This window comes from Capricornis sumatraensis, chromosome 4 (genome assembly GCF_032405125.1).
Source record: "Capricornis sumatraensis isolate serow.1 chromosome 4, serow.2, whole genome shotgun sequence".
Lineage (NCBI taxonomy): Eukaryota > Metazoa > Chordata > Mammalia > Artiodactyla > Bovidae > Capricornis > Capricornis sumatraensis.
This window is the reverse complement of record NC_091072.1, coordinates 73,372,196-73,394,035: the sequence shown is the minus strand read 5'-3', so window position 1 is coordinate 73,394,035 and position 21,840 is coordinate 73,372,196. Positions and strand designations below refer to the sequence as shown.

Genomic DNA, 21,840 nt, shown 5'->3' with positions numbered 1-21,840 from the left:
AAACCAGAAGTCTGCCTTCCTTGCTTTTATTTATTGGTTAGACGAGGTCTACATAAGAAGTCTGCCTACGCTGCTGGACTGCCCTTGTAGCTCAGTGAGTACAGAATCTACCTCCAATGCAGGAGACCCAGGTTCAATTCCTGGGTCAGGAAGATCCCCTGGAGGAGGAAATGGAACTCCACTCCGTATTCTTGCCTGGAGAATCCCATGGACAGAGGTACCTGGCTGGCTATAGTCCACTGGGTCCCAAGAGTCGGACACAACTCAGTGACTAAACCACCACCACCATCCTGCTGGAGAGATCACAGGGAGTGGCTAGTGGAGAGAGAGGCTCTGAGGCTACGTATGGAGCCAGGTGCAGGGGTGGGGGTGTAGGATGTGGTAGTGGTGGGGGTAATGCAGCCATCCCAGGGTCCCACAGAGCCTAGCATTAGACTGTGATGTTCCAGCCCAGGCCCTAGATGACCACAGAACCTCAGCTGACACCACACGAGGCAGATCTGCACAATCAACCCTCAGATCCGTGAGAAGTCATAAATGGTTTCAAATCACTCCATCTGGGGAGTGGTTTGTTAGGCAACAAGACAAAGAAAGGAACAGGCCCTTGTTCCAATGTTTCTAAAGAATTCTTTACAATAAAACTTCATAGTAGTGGTGGTTATATACAGGAAGATATTAAATCAACCTTTCTTAGAATAGCTCTATTTAAAAAACAACTCTCATCTAACTGCTTGAAAATGAAAGTGAAAGTGAAGTCGCTCAGTCTGACTCTTTGTGACCCCATAGACTGTAGCCCAGGCTCCTCCGTCCGTGGGATTCTCCAGGCAAGGATACTGGAGTGGGTTGCCATTTAAATACTATATTATCTACTTTAATAAACAAATTAAATTAAATTTGTTTAGTTAAACAAATACCCACAGAGAGTAAACAGATCGTACTCAACAAAAAAACATTCTTCTTAGAGCTCATCCTTATTGGGTCACTTTTGGCCCTCTCACTCTCTCTCATTTTTTAACTCATATAGTACATAACTCTCCAATGTAAAGCAACTAAGGATACTGCTAAATCTAACAGCCAACATATTCACACTGAAGATACCTTAAAAATTGTGGTCCAAATCTTGCTTTGTAAGTCAGAAAAAAATATTGGAAATATAAGATAGTTTTCAAGTCATCTTCTGTCACATTTGTAGACTACATTACTAAATCAAAGATCTGTACGGAAGGCATATGAACATCACTAGCTCTCAACCTTAGCTGAATATTAAGAATCTCCTGGGGAGCTTTTAAAACTCCCTTCCAGGCCATATCCCATGCCAGCTAAATCTGAACTGGTGGGGGAGAATTTGGTGAGTTTAACTACTTAGTGCCAAGTCTAAGCCAAAAAAGGGTTTGATCTCAGTGTCATCTAGGATGACCAACTTTCTGCACCAAGACTCGACTTTACAGAGGACCTCAGCAAGCCATCTTGAAACATCAGCACTAAGGGTAAGGGAGTTTGTTCAGATTTGTGCAAATCCATCACCACTACTGGAGAGAAAGCACTCACCTTGACACTGAATTAGTAAATTTCTTTAAAACTTTTTTTTTCCTTCATTTATTCAGCCAATAGTCTTTGACTCAGCTGGTAAAGAATCTGCCTGCAATGCGGGACCTGGGTTTGATCCCTGGGTTGAGAAGATCCCCTGAAGAAGGGAAAGGCTACTCACTCCAGTATTCTGGCCAGGAGAATCCCACGGACTGTATAGTCCATGGGGTCACAAAGAGTCGGACACAACTGAGCAACTTTCACTAGTCTTTGAACACCTACTATGTTCTGGGCCCTCTTTTAGGTGGAAGAGATAGTAATAAACACGATATAGATAAGATCCTCTTACAGAGCAAAAAGCATCATTATCATCTAAATTTCTCTTTCTGCACATCAACAATCTTACTGTTCTACAAACAACTACTGTTTTTCTACATTCCAGTTCATTGCCCTTAAAGTACGACTAATACTTGAGGAAGCATAAATGAATTATTTAAAAATAAAGATTATATAACTCAAAGGGGCCTACTACATTTACAGTAGGTGTTTTATATACAATTCTGCCCTCGGTAGCTTAACTCTACGCTTCTGGAACTTCAAATCTGAACTTCAAACCTGGAACAGAGACTGTTCGGTGTGACCTCAAAACACAAGTGAGCTAGATAAATCCACCACAAGTGGATTTTATGCTGATGCTGTCTGTGAAAGAGAGATCGATCATCCAACAGGCTTTCTTTATGAATAGTGTTTCTAGAACTTTTTTCCCAGATCTCAGTACTGGGCTTAAGGTTCCTTAAGCGCTTTAAGAATTGCTTCTGGGAATAAACCATTCTTCAGCACAGTTAGGAGAGATCAGAGATTTGAATTGTTGTCATTTATCAAGTACATCTCAAAGTTTCCCCCCAAATGAAGCTAATTTCTTTTCTCCCTCCAAATCTTTGAATTTCCCTCATTTCTACTTTGCTGAATAATTTGCCAATTACCATTTATTTCCTTCTTTAGCAATGTGTTATCTTCCTTTAACTTAGTCACTAAAAACTTCTTATTTCAAATCTGTCTAGAAGCTTTACTTATTTTTAGAAGCTGAAAAGAATCTGACCAATATCAGAATCAAATTTACTTTCAGGGAGCTTGTAAGATGTTAAAAGTTTAATCAAAGAAATCAGAATCAGCAAAGCCCTACCTCAGGAGATTTGCCAGATATAGCCCTGCTTTCTCAGTTTTTTTCCTACATTACAGGATTAGCTCTTACAGCCTACAAATCTCATTAAAACACTGCTAATTGAAAACATCACCTGTGGCATCATTAGTACCAGGCTCTTTTATTAAATTTCTGAAATCACTGACTCTTCCCATTTAGGTGATGAATGACAACCATGGGTTATATATTCCAGAGAATCTGGCAGTTTTGATATAAAAAATAGAGCTCCACTTTCAGTACTCAAAGATCTGATATCCAGCATTACATTATGGCCCACCTGTGAAGACCTTTTTGTTTGTTTTCCTGTGACTAAGGGAAACCACACTCAGCCCCTTATACTGCCAAACTTCAAAGCGTCTTTTCAGGTCCCAAATGTCTCCCAGTTCTTTTGATTTTCTTGTTTGCATGCAGTTAGACTTGCCTCTCTTTTCATTAGCAAGCGTCACTCACCACTGCTGGGGTTCTTATTCCTTGCCCATGCCATTCCCACTACCAAGCCTAGCTAGTCCCCCACTCCTCTCTGCAGTGAAAGACAGGCATTTTCCTGTTTGTTAATGCTTTAACCACTAATAACTTTGGGGGAAATCCTGAAAGTATCAGAATACTTATCCTACAAAATGGCCAAAAGACTTTAGCTACCTCTCTCCCCTTTATGCTTACAGTGGCAGGGCTTATGAAAAGTTCTCTGCCTTATCCTTCAGACCACACCTTTGATGAAGGTCTTTTCTTCTAAAAGGGCCACATACTCCCTGGAAATGTCCCAAGTTAGGCCTGATGATGCGATTGAAGCAGAACTGCTTTTGCTCCCTTTCTTTTATAGACAGACAGCAGATAGGTAAGTACGTAGATAGATGGATACACAACATGATAGATAGAGAATTAAACTGCAGTTCTAAGGATATGCAGAACAGAAGACACCCAGTTCACTAAGCCTCAATCCTTTTCAGGAACAATACCTAGCTTTTTATCAAGATCCCCCAATCTACAGTCAAGAGTAACCTTTAAAAATGTAAATCTAAAATGTCACTACTCTGTTTACAATGCTTCGGAGGCTTCCCACTGAAATGCTGATAAAACACTAGCTCAACAGGGCACTCAAGGCCCTTCCAAACTGGATCCAGCCTACTTGTTCAGTTTCATCTCTCATTATACTTCTCATTTCTCTTTTCCCTCCTCTAACAATTCCAGCTGACAAAATATAGCTCCTTTCCCTTGCTCTAACTCCACTACCACCACTGATTTTTTACATGTCAATTAGCATTTAATCCACACAAGGAGCAACTGTGTCCCTCTCCTTATTTGCCAGTTGAAGAAACTGATCAAGTAATTTGAAATGTTAAAAAAATTTGCCCATGGTTAAATGGCTAGAAAATAGCAAATATAAATCTAAGTCTATTCATCCATTCATTCAATATTTTGTGAGCATTTTAGGCCTGGCACCATTTCAGGCAGCAAAGAAACAGTAAACAAATTTTATCCAAGTTTTATCCTTCTTTATTATTACTCAATGCCTGGCATAAAGTTGCATTTGTTTAAAACATTCCTGAGGAAAATGTAATCAATTCAGTGATCCAAAGATATTTCTTAAGGTGATGCACACCAGCACTCTACACATGGCTATTTGTGCAAGTCATACTAATAGAATGATAGTATCAATGAACTGATTTCACTAAAAGGACTCAGGGCTTTTACAACAGTTGATTCCTCTGTCCATCAACTAAACTTCCAGACTGTTTTGCATCATTCAGGTCTCTGCTATACTGTCACATCCACAGAGAAACATTCGTGGTCACTCTACCTAAATAGATTCTATGCATTTCCATCAAGGCACTTCCTTGTCTATCTGTCTATCTACTTACCTACTATATACCTATTTACTCCTCCTCCCATAAGAATGCAAGCTCCAAGAGTGCACAGACCTCATTTGTTTTGTCACCCTAGTATTAACAAGGCCTGGCCATAGTAGGTACTCAATAAATATTGTTTAAACGAGTACCACAACAATAATAACAGGAATAGTAATAATCCCATTAGAAAATCCAGGTCTTTATAATTTAGGCTACTCAGCAAACATGACAGGGTTATACTTGTGGATGAATAGTCCAGAAAATGCTTCTATCATTTATTATGAAATCGCTATCGACAGGCGTCCCTGGTGGCTCAGCAGTAAGAATCCAGCTGCCAATGCAGAAGACACAGGTTTGATCCCAGGTCCAGGAAGACCCCGCATGCTGAAGAGTGAACTAAACCACAACTGCCGAGTCTGTGCTCCAGAGCTCTGGGACTGCAAGTACCGAGCCCTCGGGGTGCAACCACTGGAGCCCGTGTGCCCTAGAGCCTGTGCTCAGCAGCTAGAGGCGCAGCAGCGGGAATGAGACGCCCGTGCGCGGCAACCAGAGCAGCGACCACTCTCGGCAACTAGAGGAAAGCCCGCACAGCAACAAAGACCCAGCACAGCCGATAAATATACACAAATTAAAAAAAAGCTGTCAAGCACTTGGCTGGCTATCACTCCTGCACAGAGTTTCTGAGTATTTCCATGTTACTTACAATTGCCTCTCCACACACAATTTTACTAATCAAATCTCTCATGCAATATTTCTAAGCATCTTTTAACAACCAAACCTACAAACCTACTTACTCATGAAACCATCTTTTTTGCTCCTGATACAATGAAGGCAAAATTCTTTCTGCTGGAAAAGGCTAATCCTTACCCATGGAGTTAGAATCCACATGTTCCTAATTCCTAAGAACGTTATTCCCTTGACTGTCCCCATGCATGTACCATCAATCACCTTTTATTGGATTATAACCATTAGCACATACTCATGTTTGACTAGCTCTCATTCATAAAAAAAAAATGTTCCCTCATCTCCCTTCAACTACTACTACGCTTCTCTGTACCTTTCACAACTAAAATTATCTATATATATTCAGTGTCCATTTTCTCATCTCTGATTCTTTCCTCAAACCACGACAGGTAGGCTTTCACTCCTCATAAAAAGTGACTGTCGTGGTCACCAATGACTTCCATGTAGCCAAACTCAACTGTCACTTCTCTGGGCTCATTTTACTTCAACCTTCAGCAGCATTCAACAGAGATCTAACTCCTACAGTGGCTACTCTCCTCGCTGGCCTCCTAATTTTCTTCCCACCTCACCAGCAATGCCTCCTCAACTGCCTTGTAGCAACCCTTCCTCCATAAAACTTCAGGATGTGATTTTGGCTCTTTTCTTTCTACACTCCCAGATGATCTCATTAATTCCCATATATTTAAATATCACAGGAATCTGATGACTCCCAAGCACACCTAGTTCCAGACTTCTGTTTTGAACTCCAGATCCCCTATTTAAATACCTATCTAATATTGCCTCTTTGATGTCTCTCCGGGATATCAAATGAACCAGGTCCAAATGCGAACTTTCGATCTTCCTCCAAACCTTCCCAACCTACCACTCCACCCCCTATTCCTCCTTGTACCAGACGGCAAATGATTCATCCAAATGCTCAAACTAGAACACTTGAAGGCATCCTAGATCGATACTTTTTCCCTTATCTTCATGCCCATTAACAAGTCCTATCAATTTTTCTCTGTAAAATGTATCTTAAGTTCATCTTCTCTTCAGTGGAGTACAAGAATTAAGAAGACAGGCTCTGAAGTTAGACACTAGAATTTAAATCAAAGCAATAATAACAGTTAGCATTTATTGAGCATTTACTGCTTGCCTAACATTGTTTTAATTATTTTACATGTCTTAATTTTTTTAATGTTCATAAGAACCTCATGAGGTAGATACTATTATTATTTCTATTTTAAATCACAGCAACAGAGCTTAAGTAACTTGTCCAATCCTGAGAGACCCAGAATTCAAACTCCTAAATCTAGTTCCAGATCTCACTGTGGTAGACTGTCTCTTGGTAAAAAGACACTAGAGATAAGGAGATCAGGAGGACCTCCATGCAGGTGCAGTGGTTAAGACTCCGAGCTTCTACTACAACTGGCTTAGGTCTGATCCCTGGTTGGGTAACTAAGATCCTGCATGCCACACAGCATGGCCAAAAAAAAAAAAAAAGGATAGATAGGGAGATCAGTTCAAAGATAAGGCAACAGTCTGGGTAAATAATAATGAAAGTCTAAACCAGTAATGAAAGTAGAAACATTTCAAATTTATGAAATCTTCAAGTAAGACCTAAACAGAGAGTTATAGAATGTTCAAGGGCTGAAAGACTGAATACGTTAAAGATGTCAATTTTTCCCAAACTGATCTACAGATTCAATCCCAGTCAATATCCTAACAGATTCAACTTGACAAACTGATTCTAAAACTTGTATCAATTAGCAAAACCAAGAATAGCCAAGCTACTCCTTAAGAAGAAAAAACATAAAAGAGATTTACCCTGTCAGATATCAAACATTATTTCAAAGCTTTAGTAATTAAGATAGCATGGTGTTGATCAGATGGACAAATTAACCTAACAGAATACAGAACCCATTAACTGACTCCACATATACAAAAACCTATTTTATGACCGAGCTAGTATCACTGATCAGTGAAGAAAGGATGAACTTTTTAATAAACAAGGTTGGAAAAATTGGATATCTACATGGGAAAAAATGAAATTGGATCAATACCCAATACAAAATACAATTTTTAAAAAACCAATTCTGGGAGTTCCCTGGTGGTGCAGTGGTTAGGCATTGGCATTTTCACTATTATGGCCTGCGTTCAATCCCTGGTTGGGAACAAAGATCCTGCAAGCCACGTGGTATGACAAAAATATATATATCTAAATGGACTAAAGATTTAAGTGTAAAAAGCAAAAATGTAAAATGTTTAGAAGACAATAAAAAAGAATAACACTATGGTTCAGTGGTAGAGAATCTGCCTGCCAATTCAGGAGACATGGGTTTGATTCCTGGTCCGGGAATATCCCACATGGCCTGGGGACAATTAAGCTCATGCGCCACAACTGCTGAGCCCTGGAACTGCAACCACTGAAGCCCGCATGCCCGAGAGATTGCGCTCCATAACAAGAGAAGCCTAGCCAATGGGGAGCCCGTGCACTGCAACTAGACAGTAGCCCTGCTCTCCAAAACTAGAGAAAGCTCATGCAGCAACGAAGGCCCAGCACAGCCAGGAAAACAAGAATAACTCCACGGCTTTAGACTAGGGAAGAATTTCCTAGACATTAAAATTATATACCATAAAGGAAAGGACTGATCAACTACAATACACCGAATTAAAACCTTTGGAACCAGTGACACAGAAAATGAAATTACAAGCCATAAATCGGGAGAAGATGACAGCTATACAAATAAAGACAAAAGACGACGATCAAAATATATTTTAAATTACTATAAAGACTAGTGATGAAAGGAAAATCAGAACACCAATTTGTGTATCCAAAGTCCCAAATGAGGATTTCCCTGGTGGTCCAGTGGTTAAGAATCCACCTGCCAACGCAGGGAACACGACTTTGATCCCTGGTCTGGGAAGATTACACATGCTGCGGGGTAACTGCCCACGTGCTGCAGCTACTGAAGCCCACTCACCTAGAGTCTGTGCTCCAGAGCAAAAAGAGCCACCACAATGAGAAGTCGGCGCACCGCAATGCACAGTAGCGACCGCTAGCTACAACTAGAGAAAGCCTGCATGCAGCAACCCAGAGCAGCCAAAATTAAAATTAAATAAATAAAACTATTTTAAAAAATAACTTTTATAAAGTCCCAAAAGGGGACTTCCCTGGTGGTCAGTGGTTAAGACTTTGCCTTCCACTACAAAGGGTGCAGGTTCATCTCTGGTCAGGGCACTAACATCCCACATACCTCAACGTCAAAAAATCAAAATATAAAACAGAAACAATATTGTAACAAATTCAACAAAGACTTCAAAAAAAACAGTCCCAAATGAATTTTTCTCCCAGATTCTAGCCTGATGATGCATAGTAGAAGTCAACCTCTGGCTGCAACTGGAAACTACTGCCAGCAAGGTAGATAAAAGCAGGAGATAAGAGAAGGTGGAAAAAAGAAAAGGAATGTAACAAGTGGGATAAGTAAGGAATGGCAACATTATTGGGTTGTAGGTCAACTTCCATTAGAATTATAAGAGGGCAAGAAAACTAAGACAGCAAAGAAACATCTACAGACCTTTAGGAACAAAACCAACAAATGGGATAGGACAGTTTTAAAAGATGTGGGAAGTTAGCCAGCAACAGATTATGCAGTAGAGACTTTTTCCCCAAAATTATGCAGTACTTCAGACTTATAAAAAGGTTAAAAAAAAAAAAAAAAGTACAACAAATACCTGTGTATATATCACTTAGCTTCAGAAATAGAGTATTTATAGTTAAAGCCCTCTGTTTATTCCTCAGTTATATCCCTCAGTCAACTCCCAGAGGCAAGAGTATCCCAAACTTGAAGATAAACATGCTGAGTCATTTCTTTGTATTTTTACAGTGAGGTCATTTTTTAAAAAGTAGTGGATAAATTTTGTGACAAATAAAGGGATTTCATCTAAATACACTGTCCATCATAAGAGACTCAGAATGAAGGGGAAAGGAAAGGAGCAGGACCAACTCTTAAGACAAAGAGATGAAGATTTAGAAGGCAGCTGAAGGGGGAAAAAGTGAAAGTAAACAGTACTGGAAGAGCAGCACAACAAAAAAGAACAAAAATTAGTGTCAATGGAGAGAAACAGTGGCCTCAGATAATATCAATAACCTCAGATATGCAGACAACACCACCCTTATGGCAGAAAGTGAAGAACTAAAGAGCCTCTTGATGAAAGTGAAAGAGGAGAGTGAAAAAGTTGGCTTAAAGCCAAACATGTAGAAAATGAAGATCATGGCATCTGGTCCCATCACTTTATGGCAAATAGATGGGGAAACAGTGGTTGACTTTATTTTTTTGGAGGGGGCTCCAAAATCACTGCAGATGGTGACTGCAGCCATGAAATTTGAAGACGCTTGCTCCTTGGAAGGAAAGTTATGACCAACCTAGACAGCATATTAAAAAGCAGAGACATTACTTTGCCAACAAAGGTCCATCTAGTCAAGGCTATGGTTTTTCCAGTAGTCATGTATGGATGTGACAGTTGGGCCACAAAGAAAGCTGAGTGCCAAAGAATTAATGATTTTGAACTGTGGTGTTGGAGAAGACTCTTGAGAGTCCCTTGGACAGCAAGGAGATCCAACCAGTTTATCCTAAAGGAACTCAGTCCTGGGTGTTCATTGGAAGGACTGATGTTGTGAAACTCCAATACTTTGGCCACCTCATGCGAAGAGCTGACTCATTTGAAAAGATCCTGATGCTGGGAAAGATTGAAGGTGGGAGGAGAAGGGGACGACAGAGGATGAGATGGTTGGATGGCATCACCGACTCAATGGACATGAGTTTGAGTAAACTCCGGGAGTTGGTGATGGACAGGGGTCGCAGAGTCAGACACAACTGAGCAACTGAACTGAACTGAACTTGCCTTTGAAACAGAAAAGAGTGAGAGTGAGTTCAGTACATTCACTCAACGGATCAGCAGCTATTTTTTAGACACTCTTCTAAGGTACTAGGGATATAGCAGAAATCAGAACAAGGAGCATTTATTCTAGTCGGGGAAAGAGGTAAGCAAATAAATAACTCATCAGATATTGGGGAAAAGACAAAAACGACTAGCGAAGGTAAAGTGCTGGTGAGAGGAAGGAGGTCCCTGCTATGTTCTTTGAAGGTAGTGAGAGATGGCCTCTCTGATAAAGTGATATTTAGGCAGAAAGCAATGGCACCCGGCTCCAGTACTCTTGCCCGGAAAATCCCATGGGCGGAGGAGCCTAGTAGGCTGCAGTCCATGGGGTCGCTAAGAGTCAAGACACGACTGAGCGACTTCACTTTGACTTTTCACTTTCATGCATTGGAGAAGGAAATGGCAACCCACTCCAGTGCTCTTGCCTGGAGAATCCCAGGGACGGGGGAGCCTGGTGGGCTGCCGTCTATGGGGTCGCACAGAGTCGGACACGACTGAAGTGACTTAGCAGCAGCAGGCAGAAACCTAAAGGAAGTGAGGAATGTATAAGTCTTATCTCAGGAGGAGTTACAGCAGATAGAAAAGGCCCCGAGGTGGGAGTGCACGTAGCATTTGAGGGACTGTAAGGCGGCTAGATGTGGCTGGGGTCAGCAGCAAGGGGAAGAGTCGATATGGACAAGATACAGAGGCACCACAGGTGGAACAATGCCAGAACTGAACCTTCTATTCAAAATGAGATGCAAAACCACCGGAGAGTTTTTAGGAGAAAAGTAGCACCATCTGATCTACATTTCAAGTAAGACAATCATACAATTTATCATTCAAACAGGGACACTTGGGTGAGTGAAGGAGGGTGCTTATCAATAGTTACGTTAGGACAAAAGGCTTGTTACAAGACTTTCATTTTAAAAGGCTGCTATGTGGAGCCAACTTGAAGGGGTTCCTCCAGCCAAATCTGGAACTGATCAAAATATATCGTGATAGTATCAATAAACGATTACAATCTATTAAGTAATGAGGCTACACTGACAAAAACAAGAAGTTCATTTTTTTACAGTGGTACAGACATATGCACATATTTCATATTCTTTTCTATTGTGGGTTCACAGGGTACTGACTACAGCTCCCTGTGCTGCACACACTGCAGGGCCTTGCTGCTTATCCAGCATATATAATAGTGTGCACCTGCTAATCCCAAACTCCTAACACTGCCCTCCCCCCGCCTCTGTCCCCTTGGCAACCACACGTCTGCTCTCTGTGAGTCTGCCTCTGTTCATCTGCGTCGCATTTTGGATTCTACACATAAACGGTATCATGTGGTATTCGTCTCTTCCTGACTTACGTTGCTTAGCATGATAATCTCTAGGTCCATCCATGCTGCCACAAATGACATTGTTTCATTTTTTATGGCTGAGTAATATTCCATTGTGCACATACATACCACATCTTCTTTATCTGTTCACCTGTCAGACATTCTTAAGCTGTGTCCATGTCTTGGCTAGTATAAATAGCACTTCTATGAACACAGGGGTACGTGTATGTGGAAAAGCTCTTTCATACAAAACCAATGAACATAATTAGAAGGAAAGGCACAGTTAGAAAATCATCTACTAGCAACCATCGTAACGACAGCTGATTAAGGCAAGAATAAACACTAAAATTGATAGATAAAAGTTTTAAAAGTAATAGGATATTTACATAGTCTCAGTGTATCTCCCCACAAGATATTTATCAATTACAAAATACAATAAATTTCCAAAAAAGAAAATTGGTATACGTCACCTTCATGAGACGGCCAAAGTTGACACTGCCAGGAATAGAATCGATCAAGCATGTGCTGCGTAATATGATGGGGCTTCCCAGGTGGGGTTAGTGGTAAAGAATCTGCCTGCCAATGCAGGAGACACGGATTTGATCCCTGGGAAGATCCCCTGGAGAAGGAAATGACAACCCACTCTAGTATTCTTGCCTGGGAAATTCCATGGACAGAGAAGCCTGGTAGGCTATAGCCTATGGGGTCATAAAGGAGTCAAACACAACTTAGCAACTAAAAAACAACAATGTAACATGATACACAGAGAACTCAGCATCACTACTTAGGTTCAGTTCAGTTCAGTTCAGTTCAGTCGCTCAGTCGATGACTCTTGGCCACCCCAGGCCTCCCTGTCCATCACCAACTCCCGGAGTTCACCCAAACTCATGTGCATCGAGTCGGTGATGCCATTCAACCATCTCATCCTCTGTCGTCCCCTTCTCCTCCTGCCTCCAATCCCTCCCAGCATCAGGGTCTTTTCCAATAAGTAACTCTTCTTAGGTATTACTACCCAAAGTGCATAAACTGAGGACTTCCCTGGTGGCTCAGTGGTAAAGAATCTGCTTGCCAATGCAGGAGACTCAGGTTCGAACCCTGGATCAGGAAAATCCCCTGGAAGAGGAAATGGTAACTCACTCCAGTATTCTTGCCTACAAAATCCCATGGACAGAGTAACCTGGCGGGCTACAGTCCATGGGCTTACAAAAGAGTCAGACATGACTCAGCAACTAAACAACAAAGTGTATAAACTGAATTTAATCATAAGGAAACAACAAACCTAAATTGAGGAGTATTCTACAAAATAACCGGCTTGTACTCATCAAACTGTCAGTGCCATGAAAATACAATGAAAGACTCTGGAGCCATTCTAGATTAAACGAGACAAGAAAGACAAGTCAACTGAATCAACACATAATCTTGGATATTTCTCTGTTATAAAGGACATTACTGAGACAACTGGCAAAATGTGAAGAAGTTTCACATCTATTCCCGGTAGATAATAGCATTGTGTCAGAGTCAGGTTCCTGATTTTGATCATTGTACTGTGGTTATGTAAGAGAATTTCTTGTTTCAAAAGATGACACACTGAAGTATTTAGGTGTTAAGTGGCATCATATCTGCAACTTAAGCAGTTCAGAAAAAAAATCACTGTAGGTGTGTGGAGAGAGTTGGGGAAAGATAAAGCAAATTTAGTAAATGTTAACATTTAAGAAATCTGGTTGAAGGGTATGCACAAATTCTTGGACTGTTTTTGCAAATCTTTCACAAGTCTGAAATTATTTTTTATTTAAATGAACAAAATACCCACACACTTACAAAGGTTTCAGTGTAGAGAACAGATTAGGTGGGGGGATGGTGGTGAGTGCAGAGTTAGAAACAGAGCTGAACCAATTAAAAGGCTATTGTAGATTAAGGACAGGGGTCATGGAAGATAGCAGAGTAGGAAGCTCTAGGAATTGGTCTTTCACCAAAAGAACTGAGCTGGCAAGAAATGCCTGAGGCAATTATTTTGAAACTCTGGAATCTCCTCAACACTTTCAGCATCCAAGGGAGTGCTTGATGAAGAAAGAGGCTGGTAAGTTTTAGTTAATTTCAGCATTTGGCATGGTACCTATCATTTTTCAGCTCCCAGTCCCATGGCAGGAAGCAGTGGTAATAATAAATAGCCCAAGATCCTACTGTAGCTTGCTGGTGCTAGGATGTGCAATATGGATCTTGTCTCAAGGTTATGTGTCTTTTTTTTCCTTTTTGCCACCCTGCTCAGCTTGCAAGATCTTATTTCACCAGTCAGGGATTGAACCTGGGCCATGGCAGAGAAACCTCAGAATCCTAACTACTAGGCCACGAGGGAACTCCCAGAGTTTTGTGTCTTGATCACTGTTTTTGATTGCTGAGGAGCTGGCAAAGAGGCTCACCACTGTCTCAGCCCATGGCTAAAGTAGCTTCCCTAGCAAAATGAGACAAAGAGATTTAAAGAAAGAACACTCTTTTTTCCCCCTTTTCTCTTCTTCTTGGATCCAGGCATTTAAGGAAATCTTTGTCCACTGACAGGGTGGACATAATGACATAACAGAAGAGACTTTGGTGACTATATAGAGCAATGAATATACTCTTTACAAAAAAAAGTTTAGAGAAGTCACTAAATAAACAGACAATTTCAGCTTTCATTCAGTAACAACAGTAATCTCTGGGGAGGGAGTAGAATCTGACTTCCAGAGTTACCATATTATAATACTCAAAATGTCCAGTTCTCAACAAAAAATTACAAAGCATATAGGCACATGAAAAAATGCTCAACATTGCTAGTTATGAGAAATATTAAAATCAAAACCACAATGAGGCATCACCACACACCAGTCAGAATGGCTGTCATCAAAAAGTCTATAAACAATAAATGCTGGAGAGGGTATGGAGAAAAAGGAACCCTCCTACACTGTTGGTGGGAATGTAAATTGGTGCAGCCACTATGGAAAAGAGAATGGAGGTTTCTCAAAAAACTAAAAATAGAACTATCATAAGATCCAGCAATCCCACTTCTGGACATATATCCAGAAAACAAAAAAACTTTAATTCAAAAAAGCACATGTACCTCAATTTTCATAGCAGCACTGTTTACAAAAGCCAAGACATGGTAAGAACTCAGGTACCAATCAACAGATGATTGATTGGTTTGAGAGGATGTGACATATATATCACACACATATATATATCAAAACATATATAAAATAATGGAATATTTTATATATATACATATATATACTAATGGAATATTACCCAGCCATAAAAAAGAATGAAATACTGCCATTTGCAGCAACATGGATGAACCTGTAGAATATTATACTAAGTGAAATAAGTCAAAGACAAATATTGTATGATATCACTTATATGTGGAATCTAAAAAATAATACAAATAAATCTATATACAAAATAGACTCACTAAGAAAACAGACTTTAGGTAGCAAAGGGGAAAGGGAGGAAGGAGGGGTAAATCAGGATTACGCAATTAACAGATTCAAACTATACATAAAATAGATAAGCAACATAGATTTACTGTATTACACAGGGAACTACATTCAATACATTATAATAACCTATAATAGAAAATAATCTGAAATATATATATGTATAACTGAATCATTTTGATGCATACCAGAAGCAAACACAATATTATAAATCAACTGCACTTCCCCTGTTGTAAATTACAAAGCATACAAAGACACAGCTGCAGTGAGTAGGGGCTACTCTTTCTAGAGACGAACAGGCTTCTCACTGCAGTGGCTTCTCTTGCTGTGGAGCACAGACTCTAGGTGTGCAGGCTTCAGTACTGACAGCTGCAGCTTGTGAGCTCTAGAACATGGGCTCAGTAGATGTGGCGCATGGGCTTGGCTGCTCCATGGCTTGTGAAACCTTCCCAGATCAGGGATCGAACCCATGTCCCCTGCATTGGCAGGCGATTTTTATCCACTGTACCAACAGGAAAGTCCCTCACACCATTCTAACTCAAACTCTTTCCATAAAGGGGGAGGAACACTTCCTAACAGTCTATGATACCAAAAGCCAGAAAAGGATACAAGAACAGTACAGACCAATATCCCTTATGAATAAAGACACAAAAATCCCCAACAAAATACTACCAAACTGAATCCACTGGTACATTAAAATGATTCTAAACTATGACTAAGTGAAATTTATCTCAGAAGTGTAAGGATAGTTCTGATAAGGAAATCCCAATGTAATACCCCATATGATCATTTTGATAGAAAAGGCACAGGACAAAATTCAACATCCTTTCATGAAACATTGAAAACCACCTTGAAGTCACTATGCTAAGTGAAAAAATAGCAATCCCAATAACCTCCAGGGCTTCCCAGGTGGCGCTAGTGGTAAAGAATCTGCCTGCCAGTATAGGAGATGGAAGGGATGCGGGTTTGATTCCCTGAGTCAGGGAGATCCCCTGGAGTAGGAAATGCTCCAGTATTCCGTCAGTATTTCCTGGAAAATTCCATGGACAAAGGAGTCTAGTGGGCTACAGTCCATAGGGCCACAGAGAATCAGACACAGCTGAGCAACTAAGCATATAATAACCTCTAAAAGAATAAAATATGTAGGAATAAATTTAACCAAGGATGTGGAAGACTTGTACATTGAAAACTACAAAACACTGCTTAAAGAAATTAAAGATGACCGAAATAAATGGAAAGACACCCCATGTTCATGAACTGATAAACCTGGTATTATTAAGATGGAAATACTCCCAAAGCTATCTACAGATTTAATGAAATCCCTATCAAAATCCCAATGGCCTGTTTTGCAGAAACAGAAAGGCTTACCTTCAAATTTGTATGGCACTACAAGGGGCCCTGAATAGCAAAAAACAATAATGGAAAAGAAAAACAAAATAAGAGAAATCACACTTCCCAATTTCAGAGCTTTTTTTTACAAAGCTACAGTAATCAAAATAGTGTGGTACTGGCAAAAAGATATATCAACCAATGCAACAGAATCGAGTCCACAAATAAATCCTTACAAGTATGGCCACTTGATTTTCAATGGGACTACAAAGAACATTCAATGGAAACGAACAAATGGCTGGGACAACTGGCTATCCAAATACAAACAAATGAAGCTGGACCCCTATCTCACTTTAAATTAAAAGATTAACTCAAAATAGATCAATGACCTAAACATACGAGCGTAAAGTATAAACTCCTAGAAGAAACCACAGCGTAAATAGCTATAACTTGAATTTAGCAACAGATTCTTAAGAACTGGCATCAAAAGCATAAAGCAACAGAATGAATAAATTGGACTTCATAAAAAGTAAACACAGTTGGGGACGTCCTTGGCGGTCCAATGACTAAGAATCTGGATTCCCAATGCAGGGTTCTGGGTTCAATCCCTGGTCAGGGAACTAGATCCCACTTCCTACAACTAAGAGTTTGCATACTGCAAGTAAGACCCGGCACAGTCAAATACAATAATAAATAAAAATAAACATTTTAAAAAAATTAAACACTTTGGTGAATCAAAGAACATTGTCAAGAATGTGAAAGACAGCATGTAGAATTGGAGAAAGTATCTACAAACCACACATCTGATAATAATCTTGCTGTAGCTGCTGTTTAGCCCCTAAGTCATGCCTGACTCTCCTGTGACCCCATAGAGTGTGGTCTGCCAGGTTCTTCTGGCTACGGGATTTTCCAGACAAGAATACTGGAGTGGGTTGCCATTTCCTTCTCCCAGGCATCTTCTCCACCCAGGGATCAAACCGACATCTCCTGCAATTGGAGGAGGATTCTTTACCACTGAGCCACCTGGGAAGCCTATCGATCTAGTAATCAGAATACACAAAGAACTCTTCAACTCAACAATGTGCAAACAACCCAATTTAAAACTGGGCAAAGGACTCAAATGGGCTTCCCTTGTGACTCAGCTGGTAAAGAATCTGCCTACAGTGCAGGAGACCTGGGTTTGATCCCTGAGTTGAGAAGATTCCCTGCAGAAGGGAAAGGCTACCCACTCCAGTATTCTGGCCTGGAGAATTCCATAGACTGTATAGCACAAGGGGTTGCAAAGAATCGGACACGACTAAGCAACTTTCACTTTCACAAAGGACCCTTTTCCAAAGAAGACACATGAATGGCCAACAAGCACATGAAAAGATGTTCAACATCATGGTCATCAAGGGAACGCAAAACAAATAATATCAGATCCTAGTTCACACTCACTGGGATGACTTTAATTTAAAACACAGAAAACAAGTATTGATGAGGATGCAGAGAAATATGACCCCTTGTACATTGCAGGTGAGAATGCAAAATGGTTTAGCTGTTGTGTAAAACAGCTTGGCAGATCTTGAAAAAGTTAAGTATACACTACACACCTTTTAGGATGGCCAAAATCCAGAACAATGACACCACCAAATTCTGACAAGGTGTGGAGTAATACCAGAACCCTCTCATTGCTGGTAGGAATCAAAATGGTACAGCCACTTTGGAGGATGGTTTGGCAGTTTTTTACAAAACTAAACATACTCATACCATATGATCCAGTAATGGCATTCCTTGGTATCTGCTCAAAGATGAAAACCATCGGCACAGAGATGTTTATAACAGCTTTATTTATAATGCTAAGCTTGGATGCAACCAAGATGCCCTTCAATATTTGAATGGATAAGTAAACTGATACAAAAATATATTATTCAGTGCAACCCCCTGGACACCAGGCTTCCCTGTCCTTCACTATCTAGTCAACCACTTATCTACTTTCTGTCCCTATAGATTTGCCAATTCTGGACATTCCCAAGAAACAGAATCATATGTAGTCTTTTGTGACTGGCTTCTTTTATTCAGCAATGTTTTCAGGGAACTTCCTTTAATTATAAAGTGTGTGCCATGTATTAAGACGTAAGGAAAAATTATGGAGACTATTAAAGGACCACTTATGAAAATAATGGGCTTCCCTGGTGACTCCGAGGTTAAAACCTCCACCTGCAATGCGGGAGACCTGGGTTCGATCCCTGGGTCAGGAAGATCCCCTGGAGAAGGAAATGGCAACCCACTCCAGTATTCTTGCCTGGAGAATCCCATGGACGGAGGAGCCTGGTAGGCTACAGTCCACAGGGTCGCAAAGAACCAGACACGACTGAGCGACTTCACTTTCACTTTATGAAAATAATATAGTTAATGAATGCAATGGCAGATGAAGAATCAAAACATCCAACTAAGGTAAATCATTTATAAAGTATAAACCAACAGATGTATAAATGAAACCGTTTTAAGATGTAGTAGAAATAAGCAAGTCAGTGTAAAACAAATATGTTAGGAAAATATTTTATAAAACAAACTGCTGTCGGGACTTCCCTGGTGGTCCAGGGGTTGGCAGTCCACCTGGCAGTGCAGGGGACACAGATTCGATTCCTGGTCCAGGAGAATCCCACATGCCTTGGGGTAGCAGGGACTGTGGGCCACAACTGCTTGGGCCTGCCCTCTGAACTACTAAGGCCTGCAGTGCCCTAGGGCCCAAGTTCTGCATCAAGAGAAGCCATCGTAAACAGATGCCAGCACACTGCTACTAGAGAATAGGCCCCGCTCACCCCAGCTATAATACAAAAGCCCTCCCACAGCAACAAAGACCCAGAGCAGTCAAAATAAATAAACACATAAAAATTCTTTTAAAAATTGCTGTCAGAGAGATTTCCCTAACAAAGATTTAGGAAAAGCAATCACAAGTTTAGTTAAAAGAAGAAAAAGGGAGAGCAAAGAATCATTGTCTTTGAGAATAAAACCTCCTCCAATCAGTGTTTCTCAAAATGTGAGCCATGGACTACATGCATCAAAATCACCGAAGAACTTGCTTGTAAAAAATCAGATTTTTAGTCTGTGCCCCAGACAATCACCAAAGATGGGATGCTGGAAACTATTTTTTTATAAGTTTCCAGATGACTCTCATAAATACTACAGTTTGAGAACTAATATCTATTTAACACAAATTAATGCAAATGATTAAATGTGTGTAAGAGACAAGAGAAAATCATGACAATAGCAAAGTGCACGAAAAAGAGGAAGGTGAAAGAGGACAAAGAAAAGAATACTTGAAAAACATTTTTTACACATTGTGCTATTGAGAAAAAACAAAGTGATGTTTGAAAACTATTGTGGATTTAATGTTGGAAAAAAATTCCAAACATGTAAATATACAAGGCATTCTACTAATACATGTGAGGAGCACTCAGGGTATGAATAGGAAAGCATTCATAAATGTAAGGTAAGGTCACATGGTAGAGAGAGCACACAGTTGATACCCAAATGTTTGCTAATGATGTTAAACTATTTTTATACCAAGTACAGCTATATTCAATTATCTCCATCCTTAACTGTGATAACCTAGACAGAACTTAACTTTTTGTGGTAGTAATCTTTATACAAACACCTCCATAAATTGTCAAATATTATGTCAGTACTGACGCACAAGCTCAGGGTCAGGACATTTACTTTCAGACCAAGTTAATCTCTATTTTTATGGTAAGACTTATTTTAACAAGAACAGACAAAATTAAATTTCTCAAGGCTAAGAGCACTGCATGATAGAACTCAAATTTCCCTGAAAATTAATAAAATATGTATTCAAGGATGGCCTTTATTATTCTAACTGTAAGCAAAGATTTCTGAAAATGAAGTATTAAGTTCTAACTCATAATTTTACTTCAGTGAGGAAAGTTCACTTTGGCTTAGCAGGGTTAAAGAAAGGAAGTTCACTTTTATAATTCTCAAAGATGCTCACTAACAGAATACAAAATTTGCCCACTTTCACCATAAAAGGCATCCTCCCATTATAAGCTCATAAACCTAATTAAGAGGGCTAAATTCTAAAGTTTCTTTGACTCACTTATTTAGATTAAGCTTATTATCCATTTGGAAACCCAGTTATATTCCATCAAACATTAAGAAGCAGATGTTTCAACATTTCCAGACTTGGCTCTTGCACATCTTTTAAATGAAACAAACTATATTGGGGGAATGAAGTTCCTAAGGCATGCAAATAAATTACATGGCAGGTTATGTTGCTTTCACAGGAGATTTTTATTTATTATCAACATTTGGCTTGATACATGAAGGTCTAGAAGCATCTAAAAGTTCTTGTTGACACTTTTTCATTTCACAGCTTATGTTTCAAAAGTCAGAAACCCCAGAATTGAGTAAAGCCTGAAAGCTGGTTAAAATACAGATGTGTGGACTTAGGATCTCACATTTCTTCCCCAAAAGCAGTCAGCCAATATTTATCATTAAGTCCCAACTCCCTAAACATCTCACATGTTCAATGTGGCCTCTTACTCACACAAGTCCAGTGCAACCTACCCACACGTACGTACACACACACACACCCCAACAGTCTCCAAATCACACACACACACACACACACCCCAACAGTCTCCAAATCACCCACACTGGCACAACAGCCTCTCAACATTCACTTGGTTGCTAATCAAGAGCCATTCTTCTTGACACTTCCATAATCTCTTTTTCCATTTCTACCACAATGCTCACCACTCAAAAGAGAAACAAGTTCCTTTTCTCTAAACGCGGAGAGCTTCTCTAACCCAACACACCTCTTTTCCTCCCCCGTTTATTCTCTATCCTGCCTTTGTTATTCAGAAGGTGCAGGGTCTGGGAAAATCTCACTCACCTCATGCTATAGGCACCAGCACCCAGTTCCTGGCCGATCCCGGATAGACTAGCATCAAAGTCCTGCACCAGCCCGGATTCAATCACCTCATCGGCCAGAGGCAGCTTCAGAGCCCAGGCCATTCTGGCTCCTTCCTTGCCCCAGGAGACAGTTTCTTGTACAAAGGCGAGTAGCGTGATTCTACCCAACCGGGGCAAGACTGCAAGACTGTAGAAAACTCCAAACCAAGATCTCCCACGCAGCACCCACCAAGCCACCCCCAAGCCCCACCCACACTGCCCACACAACTAATCTCCCGTACCCTTGGCTCTTCGCTCTCTGCTGCCCCGACTTCCAAAATCCCTCCCCCGCACCCAGGTCTCTAGAGCACGAGGGCCCTTTGGCTTAACTCTTCCAGACTATCCAGAGGCAACCCTGGACTCCTCGCACTCTTTTTGGGATCTCCCCTTGAGCTCGCGGTGGTCACTCGCTGTTTTCCAAACAAACCAGCAGCAGCGACCCGCTGCCTAGCCGGCACTCCCACGCCGCTTTAGCACCTTTCCCCCGCCCCTTTCCGCTGGAAATCCCCTCCCTCCCGGGAACCACTCTCCCTTTCCCCTCCA

General features: G+C 40.6%; 1 protein-coding gene across 5 annotated transcripts in view; it reads right to left on the bottom strand.

Moving 5' to 3' along the window:
• The window catches only part of TFCP2 (transcription factor CP2), a 48,490-nt gene extending 27,032 nt beyond the window's left edge, over positions 1–21,458 (bottom strand). For all 5 annotated transcript variants that reach the window (XM_068969897.1, XM_068969899.1, XM_068969898.1 and 2 more), the window contains exon 1: positions 21,239–21,458. In XM_068969897.1, the coding sequence (XP_068825998.1) occupies positions 21,239–21,360 (122 nt within the window). In that variant the 5' untranslated portion in view covers positions 21,361–21,458. The remainder of the gene's footprint in view (positions 1–21,238) is intronic.
• Positions 21,459–21,840: the final 382 nt, after the last annotated feature.